Raw genomic sequence first — 22,634 nt, 5'->3', positions numbered from 1 at the left:
TCTTCCCAGAAAACTGACATAAATCAGCAAAACACCAGAGCTGCTTTTAACTGTAGCATCTTTTTTTATGTTGCTCGGCTAGCTTCTGCGTGCCTTTTTCTTTTCTTCTGGAATAACACATAATCACCCAAAGTGTATTAAAGCATCTAGCGTCCTCGGCATCAGGATTCTGAGAATCATGAAAAATACTACTCTGAAACACATGTAAACTGTAAGTAACCAAAACACCAGATCTATTTGTCTGGTGACGTGTTTGTTTTCAGTGTGCTAGGTGCTTGTGCATGTTCAGTTCTTTTCATTCGGATAACCCAAAATGTATCCATCTGTTTGTCTGTCTCAAAACTCATGAGGGGACACATGTGTATTCATGTGCAAGTGTGAACACACACACACACACACACACACACACACACACACACACACACACACACAATCATAATGTCCTTGTTACACTGGGGATTTGAAAGAAGTGTATACAGTGAAGCCTCGGGTCTTAACAGGACATGAAAGGGCCTGTACCAACAGGATGCCACTGCAGGAGACTGCCCTCATATTTGATGTGGTAATCCTGTCATGGAGACACCAAAGCTGGTTAGGTTTAACACATGCTGGTGTGGCTCTGATTCACAATAGCCCACAGCGTCCTGGCACTAACAAAACAATATGGACCAGATCACAATGTGCTTGGTTATTTTTGCTCAAACTTTAAAATTTAACAACAGTAATGTGATATTGATACGGTCCATTCTGACAGCTAAGCATCTGCAAGCAAGAGCATTTCAGGTGAACTGGAGAAAGGAAGGAAGGATCATTCCAATGTACACATATAAGTAAATAAATCCATTTATGATTCATTGTGAAGTGAAAGCTTATGGAAGTTTAATTCAGAGTTTTCCATCTGTATAACTCGATGTACGGTCTACATAAACAATGTCTAAAGTTCAGTAGCAGTTCAGTTCAGTACAGTCATTTCAATTGCACAAATACAGCAGTAAACAAACACTCGTTCATGAATAAATAACTGCAAACATACACACATAAGCACACAAACACACAGCGTACTAAGGGCAAATTGTGAAGACAAAAATCTAAGCATGAGTCTTTATATGAGTACCTAGGGCAGTGAGTTTGACTCCAGCTAGAATAGTTGCTGCTTTCACCACACATCTATGCTGCAGCTGCAAGATTAGATGCTGCTGAACCTTCAGCATTTCTCTCCGTCTCACTGGGAGCCCAGAGGTTACTGCTGCGCTGCTTTAAAAAACCCTTTAAATAACTGATAAAATCACTGGTTGGTTTAAAACTACATCACTGACAAGAGTGACGCAGTTTGCTTCTACATGCAGTGATTAGGCATAAACTGATAATAGCTGCAGTCTAACACAATTAGCAATCCTGTAATAATTCATCAGGGTTATTGTGTTTAAGGTTTATTTATTTATTTTTAAATTAATACCTATTTGAGAGGTGTTAATTTAGCTGCATGGAGACCGCACTTCCTGGTGCAACACTGGTTCTTATATTGGACATCTTAAGTTATTACATGTAACAAGTGAAATGTGAATTGGATGTAATTATTTCATGAAGTCACAACCTTTAACTTAAATGAGACCATGCTTAATTTTTAAGAAAATCAGAGAAACTAACTCACATTTGTGATGTTGTGTTTTTAGCCACAGTTAACTCAACACACAACTCAATCAGCAAAATATAACCACATTTGCAAGGATGTAAATTACAGAAGAACACAATGATTTGCAAATCTTGTGAACTGACAATAATCAAAGGAAAACAAATTTAAATGTTTAATATGAGACATCCTAACAGTTCATGAAAAATATTAGCTAATTATGAACAACACATCTTTTTTTTTTTTTTTTGTGTCCCGTTTGGATCTTTAGCCATCAGAATTGTTGTCTTAAGGCCAAGAAAGATGCCAAGTGGATTTATTTTACCAAGTGGATCATCATGGCCTTGCCATATTGGTCCATTTGATTGACCTTTATTATAATTATGTATTTATTTTATTTTCAGGACAGACATGACTGGGGGATAGGACAGGGAGAAAGAATGAAAGAAAGAGAGGGAGAGAAAGAAAACCAGAGGGGAGAAGAGACGGTGAGAGAGGGGGGAAGAAAGAAAGAAAAACAAACAAAACACCTGGATCACCTGTATGGAGAAAAAAAAAACAGAAGAGAAAGCAAACAAAAAAAAGAGCAACATAATAAAAACAGCACCATCACAATAAACTAGCTAGCAGTAGATAACAGTAGATACTAAATATTAAACGCTATTGTGCAGCACGCAAGATAGACAGCGCACAATGTGCTTTGAGGCAGCAGCCAAGAAAGGTGTAGTCCGCGTCTGTGAACACCCGTGTGTACACCTGTGTGGATCAGCATGCTTGTATTCCAAAGGTTTCTCCATGTAACGATCTGCTAGGGAGTGTGGGGAGCCATAGCCCCGTCCACCAGGGCATGAAGCAGGTATGGAGGAGATCCAGGCCCCAGACATCCAGAGGCCCCAGAGTACAAGGACCCGAGGAGGACCACCAAAAGGGGGGGAATCGTGCCACCCTCCTGGGAAGAGCTGAGTAGAGCCCCAAACGAGAGGTCACCCAGCAGCTACGGAGCAGAGGCCAGAGGGGGTTGCAGTGGCGTGTGCGCGGGCTCTGCCGGCAGCCAGCTGTGCCAGAGAGGACCGAGCTTCAGGCCCAGAGGCCAGAGGCCTGAGGGCACCCCATCCCCCGGAAGGGGCCCAGCCGGGCCACAGGCGCCAGGCCCCGCCAATCGGACACCAGGAGTGAGCCGGTACATACATGAGCGCCCAGCCCCAGTCGACAAGGACCACCAACACACCAACGTCTGAGGGCATCAGCCACCGGCAGGGAGTGTGGTGAGGGAAGATAGGCCTCCGTACTTTGGAGGGCCTGAGATGTACCCAGAGAGGTTGAGTCTAAGACCCAACCTGACATATAGACACAGACGAACAGGTGCACGCGGACACAAACGTGCATTCCCACCCCATATACACAACCAAATACTCGGCACTAACCCAACGTGTAGACAAACACAAATAGACACTGCACAGACAGTCACACTCCCCAAACATACTCTATATCCCAGGTCCAGGTACCCCCGCCCCCAGAGGGGCAAGCCGCACCTAAACCCAGGAGATGTAACCCTTCTCTCTGGGGTGGAGGCAAGCGGACCACCTCCTTATCTGCAGTAGCAGGGAGGCCCCGCATCCCAGACCCCAATCTGACGGCCAGCACCTCCTCCCAGCCCCCAGCCCTGACTGCTAACAGAACCGGGGTGAGTGAAGACCCCAAACCTCCCTACGCCCGCTCATATGTAGTGTTGCTGTGTGCTGTTCTAAAGTGCATTTAAAACACAGGAGAGCATGGTACTAGCTTCCTCTCAGAGAGCAGCACGGCTCCTCCCGAAAACCCTTAGTGTCTATATGCATTTAAAATTATTAGAATTAGAACAACACATCTTTAAAAAATTGGGGCGTGGGGAAGCAAAATGCTGGAAAAGAAAGTGGTACTAAAAAGAAGCACCTGCAAAAATATTTTGCAACTAACTACAGTTAATAGGCAACAAGTCAGAAATATGATCGGGTTTAAAAAGAGGATCTTAGAGAGTTTCTCAGGAGTAAAGATGGGCAGGAGTTCATCAACCTGCATTTATCTAGAAATTGTAGAACAATATAAAAAAAAAAAACAACTTAAAATTGTTAAAAATATTTCACCATCTACAGCACAGAAAAGCTTCAGAGGATTATGGGAGTCAGGAGAAATCTCTGTGCGCAAGAGACAAGGCCAGAATCAGTATTGGAAGCCTGAGATTTTAAAGCCTTCAGGCCACACTGCATTAAAAACAGGAATGAGCTTATTTAAACTGGGCATGGAAATTCATGCATGGGCTCATAAACTCTTCCAGAAATTGTTGCCTGCAATGCTGTACTGTGCCATCCACAAATGCAGGTTAAAGCTCTATCATGCAAAGAAGAAACAACACTTGAATGCGATCTGGAAACACTATTAACTCCATCATCTTCTCCGTGCTAAAGCTTATTTAAACTGAACTGGACTGAGGCAAAAACTGTTCTGTGGTCCGACGAACTGAAATTGCAAATTGTTTCTGGAAAACATGGATGCCAATGTCCTGCAGACCAAAGAGGAGAGGAACCATCTGACTTGTTATTTGGAAAGGCACCATCGAGGCTCTTTATAGTTCAAGGTAAAGCCCTGTAAATTTATTATTAGCCACCAAGCAAAGGTTCCAGTGCCTATATTCACCTTGAAAGTCTGACCTAATCCTACTGAGAGGACTGTTTGTCATCATCAATAATCGATGAATTATCCTCTTCACATAGGTCAAATTTGTAGTGCCTCCACAAACGTCTGCCTTAACCGGCAGCTTGTAGAGAGGGACCGATAACCTCAACACAAACTACCAGGTGTGATGATGCAACATTAAGATGGATAAAATGCTTTAATTTTAAGGTAAACAGTTTAATTTTTAAAAAACTGGAAATGAGCTTAAAGGGTTAAATATAACTATACTTTAACATCAGGATCTCAGGGTGATTTTTTCCAATCTACTACTAACAATAATGCCACATCAACATCACAAGGTTACACCAAATGTCAAACAGGACCTCTATTCCATTAAATCTTTTATCCAAACAAAGCTTAATTCCAATCTGCCTTCCTCTGGTTTTGCTGAATCCTGGAAGTGGTGTCAAGTGGCTGATGAGCATTCGGCGCATGCAGCAAGCAGGGCAAACTCCAGCAATGCATGTTAATTCAGGTCCAGTAATTTTAATTAGGGCTTTCACAGGTCAGATCCACCATCTTCAATTCCAAATTTCAGCCACAGAACTGTCTGCAGATATGAGCAGTACAACCTTCTTAAACAGTTTTTGTTTGTTGTGTTGAGTTTGTTGTCTCAGCATATCACATGCATATAGCCCTGAAATATGATCAGCGCTATAAGTAAGTGCCAATATTTCTGCTAATATGTGCCTGCTTGTCACGATGAAGTGCTGTATACAGACGGGAAGCAGACTTATAGCTCACCGAAGCACAGATTAAACAAAGGGACCGGCCCCTGCTTCCTCCCTGCCTTCTCTGTTAACAAGTGTTATTCCCTTCCCAAGCACACACATGCACCATTAACAAAGCCAATCTTAATCGATTTCACAAAAAAAACCCCCACTGTGATTCACCATGAGTCACTCTGTTTGAGAAGAAAGCATAAATCGCAATCAAAACACACAGCACCAGTTTGTCCCTCATTCCAAATGACTCACACAACAAGCAATTTTATGAGAAATAAATAAGAAAAACCAACAAAGTAAAACACGAATGCCTTTTAAAAAAAGAGCCTGTATGAACACTACATGGTAAAACAGTGAAATCAGAGAAAATTGACTACATGACTGTTTAAAAAGATCATTTTTAATAAAAGAGGATGCTGAGGCACTCCTCTGCTTTCACTTTGCAGCAGCAGTGTCCCTTTATCAGATGCCCAATACAACACATTCATATTGGGCTTTGCAAGATGATCTCACGGTCTGTTTGGGCTCATGTTGATTTATAAGCCTGGATCGTGCTTTAACTAGTTTCAATAGAACTAAAATCAATACAGATTTTCAGAGCGAGCCTGTGTCAGAAGGCTAAAATTGAGATAATGTGTTTGCACATTGTAGATGCAGTGAGACGTCTGGCTGCAACTATAGAGACAATCTAGAAATCCTCCACCTTAACAAGGAAACAGTAATCAGTCCGGCTCACACAAAGTCACACATGATGATTTTCTGGATGTTCAAAGTTAAATATAATACCTTCTTTGGCTTCAGAGGACATGTTCTCAACCAGTTCCTTAGTTTAGTACAGTTTGAGTTGTATGGGCACACAATCATGCCCCAAAATGCGAACGTTTTAGTTATTCACCTGAGAGTTTTTCTTAATTGTCCAAGGGTTCACTCATTTAAAAAAAAAAAACACGATATCATTTACTTCTATGCACCAACCCAAATTAGGCAATATGAATGCAAATGTGTGCAAATGTTGTGGTGTTCTGGCTTCCGTCGCCGGGCTGCCCTTAATCAAATCTGATCAACACAACACACTCATTATTGCTTATTTTGTCATAAATATTTAACTTTAGAAAACAAGCATTTACAACAGGTTTCAAGCCTATGGGCTCTATGCAAACACCGCCTACAAATATTTATTAGGGCTATTTAATAATTCATTTAATTAAATGAATTAGGCATGGTAAATTGAATGTAGCAGTCAGAGTTAATGCTTTGCATTGTTTTGTTTTTTTTTTACTGATAGTGATAATGAAGCTTATGCAGAAGTTCAATGAGTAAGACCTGTGTTTGCTCCTCTGCCTGGATTCCTGGGCGTCCGGACCTCCGGTCTATTATTTAAATCACTTCTGCCTCACTTCTGTCGTCATCACCGTAGCCCAATCATTTTTTCTTCAGTGAGAACTGAGCCTTAGTTTTGCATGCTTTAAATCTATTCTCATTCTGCCTCTCAGTCTCTCAGCCTGCCTCCTCCCCATCTCAACCTCATCCTGGTCACTCATCCAAGTTCCCATCTGCTTGATAACCACCACCGCCAGCAACTAGATTCTGGGGGGTCCTGTCCTACTTTCTATCACTGTTGGAACCTGTCAAATTCATCTGAGCCTAATCGCTAAAATGTTTATGACTCAAACACTGTACTTCAGTAAATCCTCTTGTTCTTTCAAATGGTCATTCCTTATTGAATTACCAGTCAAAAAACTGATTGGCACTAGGGCCCGGGTAAATGGCCAGAGCAAAAACAAAAATCTGTGGAGTCACCGACAATCAGAACCTATGGCTTGAATAGTGAAGATGCTTGGATACTAGCCAAGGTATGGACAGGCCAAATGGCTCAAGCTATGGCAAGAATTCAACAATTCCACATAGAGGTATCTAAGAGCTCAATGTCCTATAATGGAGAATTTTAAACATGTTTTGAAGTCGGACTTTGAGAGGGGAACAGAAAGCAGAGGAGAGTCCATCCTTGCTGCTGCAGGACTAAGAGGGCCTAGAAGCATCTGTGTTGTTCACTTTTTAATTTAAACAGAAAGAGCAGTTACTACAAACAGATGTCAGGTTGTGTGGAACTGAAGACTCTGATCAGTAGTGTTTCTTTATGGAAACAGGATTCTAGCAAGATGAGAAGAGCAGCAGTTTTCAGGAATTTAAGACAAGAATTCTCCTTCAGATGTCATCTAAACTTTTAATGCAGCACCTTCCTGAAGTGTTGTGCCATCAGAGTTGAAATAAACCTGTATTACCTTACGGCTGTAAACCCAAGGACTTTGATGAATTTAGTATAAATATGGATTTCAGACATAGCTCATCATTAGATGTTTAAAATGTTCCCGTGGCTGTTAAAGTCAGGTCATTTCTAAATAAGCTAAACATCCCAGTTACCAGTGCTGTGACTTTCACAACAGGTGAACTTGTTAATGTAATATTTTGATCCTCTTCCTGATTATGTATACAGCTAATTACACAATTAGCAGAGGCTCTGTAAGCATAATGAAATCTCCCACACATCTGTTAATTCCTGCAACAGGCAGCAAGCGATAGTTAGCATGCAGTTTGCAACTTATCCCCATGACAACAGCTTTATGCAGTAGCCATTGTCATTTTTAACAGCCCTGTGCGCGTGTTTGTGTACACTTGTTATTTCTGTAATTATATGTGCGATAATTCTCTTACACAAAAATGCTCAGCTTACTTTGTATTAACTGTAACATCTGTTAGATCTTATTGTTGACGTAAATGTTCTCAAACATTTAGCTTCAGTGGGAGAAAATACACAAGATAACTTATATAATCCACATGGATGCACTTTTTTTTTTTTTTTTTTTAAAAGAAACATTGTGGGTGGCTGTTTTAACAGCTGTAAATATAAAAGTATTGAAATTGGTGTGTCTAAACAATTAAAGCCATAGCAGATGCAGCAGCAGGAGATTACAGACTAAACGGGCTTGTTCCACCACAATAATACCGGATACGTGTTTACAATGCACCTGTGAACTGCTAGAAGCTTTCTGATTTGTGTTCCTGTATTTCCTTAAAAAAAGACCAGTATAGTATGATATAACACTAAAACAACCCATATTACATAAATACTTTAAAATAGTAATAATTTGTTTTAATAAAGTAAATACGTAAATAAATATTACCTGACTCCATAAATCTCATACTGACTACTTTATTATAAAACTTTAATGTAATCTATCTGTAGGTATATCTGTGATATTTATACTGGAAAGTGCTTAATTCATGTTACTGTGAAACAGAAAAAACAGACCTCATATGACGCAGATACTGAGCAGCTTTAGTACAGCACATTCATGTTAAACAAACCGTGACCTGACTAATGTAAGCACAGATGGAAGTTTCATACACAGCTGGTTTTGTGTCCCATCCCAAGGGTAAACCTACCATTTGGGGGAGGGGGCTTTATAAACAGATGCTTCTCTGTAACATAAAGTTACTACACTAACTTCATGGAATAAATTAGTTCAAATCTTTTGCATATTTTAAACTCTCGAGGCAGGCAACTTTAAATAAAAGCAAACACGTTGATGTAGGGGGGGAAAGCCCCTTTATCAATGCACTTCCCGCAGAAACTAAGATTAATAAAAAGGAATGAATTTATAATGCGGATTATGCTGGTGCTGACTGATCATCGGGGAAAGCCGGCTCAGCTGTTAAACACCTTGGTTCAAGAGAGGGCACCTTGATCATTTAAATCATCTATTGGAATTATTCTTATAACGGTTCATGCACGAAACAGAGTCTTAAAATCATGTCTCACCTTATTCCTTTATACTTTGTATAAAAAATGAGAAATATGTGCAGTGGTACTGAAACATATGCAAACATAAATGGAAATGCAGCATTTCAAACTGTTCTAACAAGACTGAAAGTCATTATTTGGTAATTCTTCAATACAGCCTGAACTCACTCAAACAAACTTTCTTTTAATTTCTGTAAGCAGCCTTCAGGAATAGTTCTCCAGGCTTCTTGAAGGACTTCTTTGGATGTTGGCTGCCTTTTTGTTCTGTTCTCTAGCAAGATGATCCCACTCTGCTTCAATGATGTTGAGGTCCCTGCTCTGGAGAGACCTGAAGAACCACTACACACCATGCCAAGATATTCCACGAGTTTACCTAATAGCACTTAGAGGCTTAGGGACTATTTTATGCCTGTCATACTGTGCTATATTTAAATGTTGCATTTTTTCAAGATTAAAAAAAACCCTATGTGCCTAAAGTTACAATTTAAAACTGAGTCTTTGGAAATGTTCTGCTATGTGTAGATGCAAAACTGGTTCATCCCTTGAGTTAGATACCTTTTATATGTTTCATGACTCATAAGTGAGTATTGAGTAGCTTCACAAAGAAACATAAAAACTTCCTCTAAAAACGGTCAGGTACAAGGACTGGACTGAAAATGAATAAAAAAGCAGGCCATGTCCAAAGAAAAACTTTGAAAGACCTTCAGAAAGTTTGGGCAACTGTTGTTTAAAACCACACCAAGTCTGGATAACTGGAAGCAAAAGAGAGCTGTATACTAGCCTAAAAAGCTATTGTAATGTCATACTTTAACAACTACAAGTACATAAAACAGCCTGTTTGCAGTGGGGTACAAATTTAGAGCGAGATTTAACACACACCCACAAATAGCCACCATCTAGCTTTAACTGACCAGTTATTAACAAATATCATTGTATCAGTACTTAAACACTATGAACACATTCAGCAAAGAAAATTTTAATCATCTTAGAGTAAACTTCAATCACCAATAAAAAGCATTACATAAAAAGAACAGATACCGCTGGAAAGAATATGTGCATTGACCAATCTTCACCAAAAATGTGTTATGTAACCTTGATAAATATGCAAAGATATCCCGCAGGATCACTTAAAGTCCTGGAGTTTCTAGGTCACATGGACACCACCAGGAACCGGCTAATGGTATTGCGGCTTGAACCCGTCTGCACCGGGGGATTTAAATTATATAAAGCATAGCAAAGATGGGCTTTGAAAAAGTCGGGAAATCTCCAAAGAGAACCAACACAAATGGTCACTTCCTTGTTATGCTCACAGCAATTGGGTTAGCTTACTTCAAACACAATGGCCCTGCATTTTGTGATTCAGTGCTTTGAATAATGCTCTAAATAGGATTTTCTTGGCCACACTGGTTTATTTCAGCTTGCCTGCCAGCCTATGTAGATGAGTTAAGCTCACAAGGCTCTGCAGCGCTAAATCAAGGTAAACACCTTCTACCTTTAGGCAGGAGTGATAACCACACAATGTCAAGGGAAACAGTAGTGGGCTAAACAGCCTGATGATGAGAAGAGATGCTAGAGCCGAGGCAGATTCCAATAAATGCTGCGCCTTTCTGGCGGAATATACACACAAACTGCTCAGAGGGTAAAGCAGCCAGGTTTAGCTGAGCAGTCTGGGCCCAAATTTAGCTCGAGATGGGAAATTCTCATTTACACTGAAACTTAAGATGAAAACAAGAAAGGTTGAGCTTTCTTCATTACTGTGGCGAGATAGTGAATAAATGATGTCTGATAGATCACTGTTTACCTCATGGACATTTCGCTTCTTTGACGGCACTGGCCATGAATAATGGGAGGACAGATGTTAGATTACAAGGAAATTTTCCATCACTGTTAAACGACAGAGTATAGTGACTAGTTAATTAATCAGCAGACTGAAAGTGTACAGTATACTTTATGTATATGTAGCAGCATGCTGAATAAGCTGGTTTGTCCATATCCATTTAGATCATATGCAAGGGAGAGATATCAAGAGTTGGACAATGTCTCATCAGTATCACGTATTATCAATTATTGTGTGTTCCTATATCACATTAACTAATCCAAATAACACTAGCATGCCAGACTGACATTTGTTTTTGTCCAAGGAATGCAATCTTGTGATGGCATGCACACATGGGAGGTGAGCTAGATGAAGGATACAGCATGACAAAGAGGCAGAGAAGGAGACAACAGGTTTTATCGTGATTTCCCTCCAGTAAAAAATGCAAAGAACATTGTTGTCAGCTATAAACTTTGTGCCAGCAGCAAAATGTGTTCAACCATGAAAAATACAGCATCAAATGTATTGAAGCATTTGATATAACAGCACACGAGCAATATAGAAAACAAAACCACAGTGGTGATGGAAGAAGGCCTGGATTTTAAAGCCGTGCACAGTGATGGGTAAACAAAGGAAAGAACCAGAAGCTTGTTGGTGGTTTGCCATTATGCCATTTGGATGATTAACAATAAAAATTGGTTAAAAGGGTCTGGATTCATTCATTGTTGAATTGTGGGAAACCTAATATAGTGTTATCCCTGCTTTAAAAATCAGGAGTACCAGAAGTAGAAGCAGCCTGTTAACTAAGCACATCTGTTGTTGTTTGTTTTTTCATTGTGCATTTCTTGTAAGAACTATATTTTTGAAAATGTCACACATTTCACCAATTTTTGCTTGTCTCAGCCAGATTTATGAACTCGGAAAAAAAGTCCACATATGTCTCATGTCTGGATTTGAAAGAGTGTCACTGATCTCATTCTAGTTCTTGGGTGAAACTTGAAATCTGACAGAAGATTTCGCGCCATCTATGTCAAAGAATTTTGAACTCTGCTGGTTTTGTCAGTAGAAAATCATACGGTGCTCTTGCACTGCAGTGAAAGATTTGTAAGGAGCTCCCAGAACAGAGAGCAGAGAAAGCCCAGAAGAGCTTGCAAATAACCCAGGCAGAGTAGCTGGAAACCAGCAAACAACAAAACATCACCATGGTTTTGTAATTTACTGGAGTATCTCCCTGCAGCACGCACCATACTGTGCACATTTCCCAACCAGCTGTCCACCACAATAGGTGTCTAGCTTCGTTCTTTCCTCCTTCGGCGGCAGAACAAGCGCACTGACAGAGAGTCCTGCGAGCTAGTCGTTCTTTCAATATTATATTTGTGTGTTTTTGTGAAAATGGGAACATTAAAAAGCGCAAAACCACCACAGTGGAAGAAAATATTTCACCGCTTAATACACGATCAGTGATGCATCATTTAGTGTGCGCTCTGCTAAGTTGGCAAAGTGAAAAAGTATTGGAAAAAAAGACTGCTTAATGTGAAGAATGCAGACATCCTTGGGCAATTGCTCAATTGGGCTTAGCATAAGAATGAAGCAAGACGTAAAACTTAAAGGATACTTTAAATGAAAGAGAAAGCTATACCAAATTAAGCGTGTTGAAGCAAAGGAACTGGTGCAATGGAAAACAAAGTAATGAAGCTGACTTTAAACACAAAGGAGTTAGAAGGTGGCCACATTGATCTGTTGTGTCTGTCCATGTTCATTAATTCTAATTCATTTTGTGAAACAGGTTTCTGTTCAGCGAGCATGGCTGATTACACATCAGTCACTGTCAGATTTTCATCACTTTTGACAGACAGAATTACCTCTGGACAGTTAAATTCATTGCCCTCTATATAGCCATAGAGGGTAGTCCTGAGACAACCAGTTCATACCATCCCATTATTTTAAATTCTTTGTTAATAATAAGTATTATATGAAGATTTAAAGTAGGCCTGGTGAGGTGCTGGACTGGCTAAAAGTTTTCCATCTCAGTCTTTAGTTTAATTTAAACTGAGGAGTGCTTTCTGTACGTGAAAACAGACCCACTAAGACAGAAAATCTTCTGCACTTGTGTGGTTTCACCCCATGTACAAAATAGAGATGAATTATCAGTGGATTTTACTTTTTATCTCTCAGATCCTTTGAGTTAATAACATGTGTGACCATCTGTATGAAAAAATGCATTAAGTGAACTCAAATTAACTCATGATATCACCCTGCAGACTACAGACATGGATACATAATGTCTCCCTTTAAACACACGTATAGAGAGAATCACACGCTCTTAAGTGGCTAAACTATAGCGCTTTCTGTTCTATTTAAAAAAAGAAACTGAGTCAAGACTGCTGAGATTCTTTTCCCCAGATTTCTGTCAGCATAATCTAAAATAGAGTTTAGAAACCCCAAAAGCACTCAAGCCCTTTGGTTGTTACTGCTTCTAAAACATTAGCTCAGCATGCCCAGTTTTCCGAATTAGCATGCCAGTGAGATTAACTGGTCTTAACACTTGTTCTTTTTTGCCTGCTGATCTGCACAGGCTATTAAAGAGAAAAACTGTAGAGAACAGATCTGCATTACATGCCAGAATTTCATTAGGGCTGTAACTCGATCCATTTTATGGCATGACTCATGGATTTACCCAATTTGGCTCTGCTACCATCGGTCATAATTGGCAGTTGTGTCTACAATTGCACTGGGCGGAGTGATTTCTATATGACTGATTATTCTGGCAGAAAGAAACTTTCATGTGGGAATAGTGATGCCGGCTGCCATTCAGAAGCTGAGGGATGCTCAGATCGACTCTTTTCATGCATTCAAATTGACAGTGTGTTCAGCTAAATCTCTATAAATCCCTCCATTCTTTCAGTATACTGTGGCCATGTAACAGTTGCACAATAAAGTACATATAGGTTGATGCCTTTCAGCACTGGATTACCGTGATTGATTAAGAAATAAAACAGTGATCATTTATTTAACACTTTTTCCTTCCTGAGAAAAATGCCATTTGCCAGATCGTTTCCTGGCCCTGGCACTCTGCTAAAAGAATGTGAAATGGAGCATGGAGAAAGGCCTGGCCACTGCTAATGACTGATTTACTTTCTTTTCAACTGCATCCCCATTTCAACAGTGCACAACAATAAACAACCCATTAGGGAGACTCAAAATAGTTAGAATTTAGTCGAATAAATCAACAACTGAATCATCTAACATCCATCATTGTTTTATATTTATTTATTTTTTTCGGTGAGCATTTGTAGAATGGAGGCACCGACATTAATGCCGGGTCAGCAATGCTAAGCAGACAGAGAACAAAGTAATTTCTGTCAGAATTGTGCTATCAGACATCTGTCAAAATAAAAACAGAATAGAAATACTACATATGCAAGGAACACACCATCAGCATCCTCTTGAATCTGAACATGGAACACATGGTTGATGATATGCTCAAATACTGCTGTGTATACTGAACAAAAGGCTTTAGCGCAACACTAAATGAAGAGGAGTTGGCTGAATGGCAAGAACAACATCCAGGCTATCAACACCTTCACCCTGCCGGTGGTCAGGTATCCTGCTTGGATAACACGCTTGCCAAAGAAGAAGACAGAAGCCACTGACATCAAGAAGAGGAAACTCCTTACAATGCATGAAGGTTTCAACCAAATCCAGCACCCTGAGACTGTATGCTAAGCGGAAGGAAGCCGAGGTCTAGTGAGTGTCAGTACCACAGTCCAGGATTAGACAACGGACATCCACGAGTACATCAGGAAGATAGGGTCAACTGACCATGTGTTTAGTGAATACCTAACGCAGCAGAAACCCAAGAAAGACGAGGAGCGAGAGGAAGAACCGTCATGGAAGGACAGGCCCTTGCACGGTGGTCCTGGGGTCTATCACACCAGGCAAGACCCCAGGTGCAGGCTGTGTAAAGATGCCCCTGAGACAATCCAGCACATAACAGCATGGTGCAAGATGCTAGCAGGCAGGGCATACATGGAACGCCATAACCAAGTGGCCAGCATAGTTTACAGGATCCTGTGAGACTTCCAGATACAGATGGACAAACTGGTGATGGCTAACCAACTGGACATAGTAGTAGACAAGCAGAGGAAGACGGCCATAGTGATAGATGTAGCGATAATGAATGACAGCAACATCAGGAAGAACAGTGGTCCTAGTGGTATTCGGAGCACTCAGTAAAGTGACCTCCAAGCTAGGCGAGTGGCTCCAGCAGATCCCAGGAACAACATCTGAGCTCATCCAAGGTCCCTCAAGCTCTCAGGCAGAGGACCCAATATATATAAGCAAGACGGTGAAGCTGCCCTTGTTCAGTGTGAGAGGAGACCTTCTTTGAATTACAAAGAGTTCATTCAGTTCCAGTAATGAATGAGTCATACAGGAAGACAGATTTCACAGAAAGCACTCTATGGCCACACCATTCATATATATCATGCATTATTAGTAATTAAGGATTCAGTTAAACCCCAATTAAGCTTCAAAGAAAAAAAAAAAAGAACACGCTAGCCATCAGCTCAAAAAGGCAGTGTTTTTACCAGTAGCTGTATTTGTATATGTAAGCCAGGACAGATGTGTGCTCAGCTGTTAGGACTTTGACAGTCTGAACCACCGAGTTAGGCTTTCAGCTTAAAATCATTCAGAGCGAGGCAGATGAGATAGTGCAGTACTCAATATATATCGTAGCACTAATTCAGCATTTATAATGCCTTGGGCCTTAACGTCAATATTTTAGTTCTTTAGTGTTTTGGTCTGAGTTTGTAAAGCTCACAGCTTTTACTTCAAATACCACAGACAATTGAAGAAAGACTGCACCACTAAACTGCACCTTTTGACCATTCCTTGACTTGAATGTGTGCTGAAGTCAGTCCCAGACACTGATTATGTAATCAGCAGCTGCTTTTACAAATCAGACCGTAATCACATCCAGAGTGTGAGAGAGAAGCGAAAAAAGGACTCAGACATTTCACCTTCCAATCGAAAGCACAAAGACCTTCAAATGCTGAAGGTTTGAAGACTTCAAGAGTTTGAAGACTTTTGGAAGACATTACCATCACAATTATTTAGAAAGAGTTTACATATTCTTTCTGATTACTCTGGTTTTCTCCTACAGTCCAAAGGCATGCTTGTTAGTTAATTAGTGATTCTAAATTGGCCACAGGTGTAAATGTGAGTGTGAATAGTTGTCTGTCTCTTTGTGTTAGCCCTGCGATAGAACAGAGACCTGTCGGGAGTGCACGCCGCCTGTCACCCTGTGACAGCCAAGGGATAAATAATTAATTCATTACAATCAATGCCTTTCATGCAGTACAGTGTGCACTCTAGGGTTGTCATGATACTAGAATTTCAAACTCAGTACCGATCCCCAGAAAAATACTTGCTACTCCAAACCATTTTTCACAATCGAGGAAAAAAATGATAAAATTAACAGGCATATTTTAAAGAATGCATATTTCCTGTGGTTCTTGGCACTATATTTCATTGCTAATTAAATGAGGTTATCAAGGAACTTTACACTGTTTCTGTCTAGATGCTGGTAGACTGCTCTCACCTTCAGTCTGCATTATTAGTAAATCAGGACTTTAAGGGAAATATATCACTTTCTATAGACAAATAACTACATTATCCCGTTATGTGAATATTAATATTACAGACCAGTAGAACTGATAACATTTACTGCCGAGCTCCAAGATTAATGTTGTTATGTTATTATTAGCCATAGCCGCTAGCTGCTACCTCAACAATAACTGGAGGGGAAGGATAATGTGGGTGATATTTCCATCGACTAACTGCAATGTGTGTGTCAGACAGGTAAGCATTCAAAATAACTCAAATACTTCAACATTGTCTCAAAATTCTTGATAAAGACTGAAATGTCAGCCTTTAAGCTTCGCCAAGCTTGTTCTATTCAGGTGTTTAGCTGCTAGCGTTATGAGGGGCTCTGTAAAGATGGCACTGTTAATATTGCAAATGAGTATCTGATCCAATAGTAATATTTAGCATCAATTAGTATCCAAGGATCAGTTTTTTGACAACTCTACGCGGCACTAATGCTGCCTTCTGTACTGAAAAAAAAATCAAGTATTGTTACCTTTCCAGAATTTTGTTACCAAAGGGTGCTAAAAGACATACCTAATACATGCATATTTAACTTCTATATGTAAGTGCTAAAAAAACACAAAGAATATTAAACTTGAACTTATGTAACAGACTGAGTCACTGTTTGCTACAGCAGCTAGGTTAAGTACTATACAGTAGCTGTAGCTGCGTATATCAACAATTTTGCAATTCTTTAAGTCTTTCAGATTTTCCTGGGTGCTAGATGATAGACTCAATTAATTTGCTTAGCTTGTCTACACCTATACAAGGAATACAAAAAGTCATGCACAACACAAGCAAAAACAATGGGGAATACTCATGCATAAAAGGGTTGCAACAGGGTTAATGTGAATAAAACCTACAATACAAACAAATAATTTAAAGCCTCAGATCAAGCAGAGCAGCAGTAGAAACACAAAGAGAAAGCCATCCAACGCTGTAGGGCAAGTTCTGACAGCTGAACCATCTTTCTGCCAATATAACCCATGTTAGACCAAATGTGAGGCAGAAAAACACAATTGTAAATATTGGTTTCAGCTGTTCATAGTTTCAGTGTAGTTACCAAGTTACCAAGAAACAAAAATACTAAGTAAAAATAAAGCAGACATGCCACAAACAAGCAACCAATATCAGTTCTAAATAATGTGGCAAAGTGAAGCACTATTGGCAGGTTGATTAAAACACCACGAGACACATGACATTGTGAATGTAAGAGGAGGAATGGAAAGCTTACACTGTGTTGCATTGTCCTCCAGACAGCCCTCTGAGAGCAGCAGAGAAATGAAGAAGAAAGAGATTTAATTGGACATCAGAGAAATAGAGAGACTGAGAGAGAGAATTGGGCCAAGATAATGACTAGTTAGTGAAGCAAAAAGTTAAATGATAAATGGTGCTGCTAAAATATTCTATTCACCAGCCTATGAGATTGAGTACCTCAAACCATTTTATTCACAATACATTTTCCAGTGTGAAATCAGCTGCTATCAAGTCTGATCAATGCACAGATCACCACCTGCATGCAAACAGCAGCCTAATGTGGGAACGCAGGCTGAAGTGGTCTAATGACAGTGGTTGTTTCAAGCAATGCAATGCAATCAGTTTAGCAAAATACGCCAACTTTTTAATACTTCAGTGTTTCACATGTATTTGTACTGTAAGTATTACACATAACACACCTAATAAATTTACACAGTGAGATGCAAGTACATTGAAGAACGGGTTAGATATGTTTTCCTGAGCTACCCAGTTCCCACTTCTTGGAACAACTTTTCAAATCTTTTGCAAGCAGCAGGCTGGAGTGCATGTAAGCATACATTATTAAAGATAGTGAAACCAGTGGGTTTTCTCTAAATGCGCTTTTGCCTTTTAGATTTTTCCCACACATTTTAATGTGCATGTTATGAATCAGAAAAAAGTGGATTTGGTTCTAATTTTCAAATGAGGCCTGAGTGTAAAGATACGGAGTGTTCAAGAATAACACTTTAAAGGTTCTGGACATCTTTTATACAGTCACTGTGGTATTCCTAACAATTACAGCTATTTTTGGAGTAAAGACTACTTATGGAGACTCTCTGCTGCCTGTAATCACGTCTCTGCTCCTTCCTTTTTTCCATTTTAATCCCATGGAACAACTTGCACAGTTGAAGACTATAAAATGTACCTTTTATTTTAAAAGACAATACTGTGTTTAATAAACGGATTTACTAGTTGGAGTGAGGATTACATAAAAAAAACATTGTCTAAATGGATTGGCCAGAGGAAAAATTTACAGCATAAGGAGCTATTTTCTAGCCTGTGTGAGTGCACACTTCAGCTAATATTCTGTTAGTATTACTTCACAATTGTCTTTTAACTGAATTTACTTAAAGCAGTAACTGTCGAGAAACATAACATATTCATTAAAGATTTGGTAGAAGGCCATATTATGTTAAACAGCAGGAATAGTAACAATTTCAGACTTTTATGAGTAAAAAACAATAAAATATATCCACTCATTAGGTACACCTTTTCAACTGCTTCTTTAATACAACTATCTAATCAGAAAGTCACAAAGCAACAATGCAATGCATTTAGGGACATACAGCATACAGGTCAAGATGAGTCCAACTGAGCATCAGAATTGGGAAGAAATGTGTTTTGAACGTGGCATGGTTGCTGGTGCCAGACAGGCTAGTCTGAGTATTTCAGAAACTGCTGATCTCCTGGGATCCCCCCCCAGAACTATCTGCTCTATAGTTTACAGAGAACAGTCAAAAAAGAGAAAATATCCAGTGAGAGGCAGTTCTATGCCTTGTTGATGCCAGAGGTCAGAGTAGAGTGGCTAGACTGCTTCAAGTTGATAGGAAGGCAACAGCAACTCGAATAAATACTCGTTACAGCCAACGTATGGAGAAGAGTGTCTCTGAATGCACAACACATCAAACCTACAGCAGCAGAAAACCACACCTGGTGCCACAGAAAACTGGAAAAATGCCACCTGGTCTGATGAGTCTCCATTTCTGCTGAGACGTTCAGACGGCAGGGCCAGAATTTGGTGTAAACAACATGAAGGAGGATTGTTCCTTAGCATGTCTATCTCTTTATGACCACAGTGCTTTATGTTAGGCATGCCTACTCATACAAGTGTGTTTCATATCCATAAGAATAAGTCAGCTTGACATGAAACACACACAGCTTAGTTAATATCAGGTGCATCGCTTTTGCTGCTACATGACAGCAGCACATATTTTGTAGCAACAGGGGAAAAGATGAGGAGTCGTGGGCTGTGAGGCCCGGTTTAACATCGTATCAACTTATGGGCTTCTGCGCAGCTCTATAGCGAAGCTTGACGGTGACAGCCTCCTACACAATGTGCCTCAGTAGCATCAGGGGGCTCCGCAGACCTTTTTTGTAGCCTCAATTAATGTCTTAGCATTTTTTCATCATTCTGACGTTTGGTGGGTGGATGTTGAATCTTTTGTACGCTGTTGTTCACTCAACATTTTGCACATTTTGGGATAAGGCTTGGGCTTTACCCTTCTCTCATGCTCACGAGGAATATGTATTAAACAACATGTCCAGCTTGTGTTGAAAAAGCGTGTGCTGTTGTGCTTTTTCTCTGTAACCATCAGCAGCGAGTGAAAGAACAGAAATATTTTAAGTCTGAGTACAGCAGCAGTGGAAGTCACACAGCACCTGGGGGCTATATGGACTATATGAACAAGCCTCTATTTTTTCTGGCCTTTTGACATGAGCCCCAGTAAGTTGACCTTAAACTCAGCATGCCACCACCGAGTCTGCCTCTGCCAATAAAATTTCAAAAACACTCCACTTCTGTACAGTGGAAATCAGTTGAGCTTTTGAAAAATGTGAGAAAGGAAGTGTGTTCTGCATCCTTTGTTGGCAGAATCCTGACTTCTTTACTGGAAATCATCATGCATTAGCACCGCATGAGTTAGGCTTTAAAGTCAAGGCTCTGTATTCGAGGTTTCCTTTAGGAATGGATCAGTTCTTCCGCATAAATTATTTCATCTTTCAGTCATCTCTGGAGCTGTTTATATCACAAAGGTAATTATTATTTCATTCAATTTTTATAACTGCATTTTTCAATCCAGGTTTACAGTACTGGCGAAATTATCTAGTCTCGGTGCATACCAGTCTATCCAGGCTTGTTCCAGCTGCAGTGGTTGGCCTCTCCTCAGGAGTGTAGGGCCTGAAACGCCCACTGAACACATCTGAGATGCCCCGCACAGACCTGCCTATTCCTGATGGCTTTGGTTGGCCACACCCTTGAAAGACCTAAAAACAGAAGAGAGGTACACAAAGTTACCGCAGAGAAAAGGCAGACGCCAGGGAAAAGTGGACAAACTGCCAAGTTTTGTAATAATAATGCAATATTTCCCCATAATAATGACAGCGAACTTTGCTGTGATAAATAATTTAGTTGTCAGCATTCAGAGGATGCACAAAACTGCACCGAGCCAGGGCTGAGTCTGTTACTTTGTAGATTACACGTCCATTTTGATCCCACAAAACTTGTACTTTGCTCTACCACTGATATTTCTCCCTCTGTCAATTTGCTCTCAGCACCATTTCTGCTCTGTGATTTGAGACAGCCAAACTGTAGAGAGCCGTCCTGGAACCAATACTGTCTATCAGTGATGAGTCTCTTTTTAAATGAAGTGTGATATTGTTGGGAGAAAAGGAATTAACCCTTGATATGTTGTTACTCAGTCGTCCTAGCGAGATATAAAACTAAGAAAATCTGACATCTGACCGGATTCTGTGTCGCATCCTTGTTTTGCATCCACGTTATCACAAAATACAACTGAAATGAAGCTGTCAGCGTACAGAAGAGATAAAAGTAAAAGGCTTATTTTATTCTGAACTGCAAATAGGAAAACTTTTGGGAGAGGAAAATGCAGAATTGTAGTATTTTGTAATATTTAGTGTTACATGGCTGAGCGATACAGAGAAAGTAACTACCTGGGAACAATGTAAACCCGCACGCACTTTGGCTTTTTTAAAAGGAAAGTTCTTAAACTTAACAAACAAAAGTTCAGTTGTTTATGGTTTGAGAAGTGCAGATTTACCACTGGAATCTCGCATTAATCAGTGTGTGGCTCATAGAGGTTCATATGAACAGCAGATTGCTTTTAAGGCCCAAACACCTCCAAACAGCACAGCTCATTAGCATTCATCCCTGGCACGTTTACTGGCCCCTGGCTCAGTAGGTGATGGAGCACCCTGATGTATTAGACGGCTGTCATGACAAGAGACTGCTTTTTTCTAATATTTAGCAATTCTTCACCATGATTTTGCTTCCAATATCTTGTACATCGCACAAGCAAAATGGTTTTCAACAGGTTTGAGGAGCAGTAAACGAAGAACAAGACACAGCTCAGGGAAATGGTCAAAAATGTGAAAGATTATAATCTGACACCAATCTGTCAGCCAAGCACAGCCTCAGAGAAGTGAGACGTCAAGCGCATTGACAAGGGGTTAAGTTGCACATTGACAGCTGTTTGATATGGGAGACAATGTGACGGCTAATTCACAGTGACTTTTGTAACTCTGGCATGGAGATGGGCCACACGAAACCATCAGAATAACAATGATGAAGTGAAAAAGCTGCCTTTTGACAAGAAAGGCAGTGAAAAACCATCCACTGTGTGATAATATCCTAATTGTGCCACTTCATATTTAAAATGTGCCAAAGGCCAATTTGCAATTTGAAGTCTAAAGAGGACAAAGACAGAATTAGCAGCGAAAACGTTAATATGTCCTGTCCCAAATTTTAGATATGCGAATACAATTGTGATGTTTAGGAGACTGTGTTATGTGTAAAAGCTTGTCACAGGGCTCCAAATATATGTTGCATTTACATTTCACAGATTGACATATTTCTGCTGAATCATGCAGATTCATATGAATAACAAAATAAAAAGGGGCAATGAGATGAGAAGTTGAGGACTGCTAATATAGTCCAGTTATTATGCTCATTATTTCCTGGATGAGATATTAGACAAGGCAATTTTTTATGCTACTTGTGGTTTTACACTACTTAAAAATGTACACACTGTTTATCAGGTCAGATATTGTGTGTGTGTGAACACTGTTTTCAGCACAAATTCAACAAAATCAGCACGGCTTCTTCAGGATACAGTACCTTGGCTGACACTTGCATGCTGTTGTCCTGCATAGTCATGATAGCGTCAGAGATCTTGATGTCAATTGGTTGTATAACTACTTCAATATTGGAGGGGCCTTGCAGCCTGTCTGCCACCAGCAGCATGGCATCTGTCAAAACACAGAGGACAC

General features: G+C 40.0%; 1 protein-coding gene across 2 annotated transcripts in view; it reads right to left on the bottom strand.

Annotated features, from left to right (window-relative positions):
• gpc6a (glypican 6a) overlaps positions 1-22,634 on the bottom strand; it is a 156,338-nt gene that overhangs the window by 19,390 nt on the left and 114,314 nt on the right. Inside the window, exons 5-7 of one of the 2 annotated variants that reach the window (XM_084936488.1) lie at positions 22,483-22,613; positions 20,469-20,612; positions 17,569-17,598 (exon numbers count right to left, since the gene is read on the bottom strand). In XM_084936488.1, the coding sequence (XP_084792614.1) occupies positions 17,569-17,598; positions 20,469-20,612; positions 22,483-22,613 (305 nt within the window). The remainder of the gene's footprint in view (positions 1-17,568; positions 17,599-20,468; positions 20,613-22,482; positions 22,614-22,634) is intronic. The other variant, XM_084936496.1, reaches the window with a different exon arrangement.

The sequence above is a fragment of the Perissodus microlepis genome, chromosome 1, assembly GCF_051167445.1.
Source record: "Perissodus microlepis isolate ML-2025 ecotype Zambia chromosome 1, ASM5116744v1, whole genome shotgun sequence".
Classification (NCBI taxonomy): domain Eukaryota; kingdom Metazoa; phylum Chordata; class Actinopteri; order Cichliformes; family Cichlidae; genus Perissodus; species Perissodus microlepis.
Note: the sequence above shows the minus strand (reverse complement) of the source record. Positions and strands in the feature narration are given on the sequence as shown.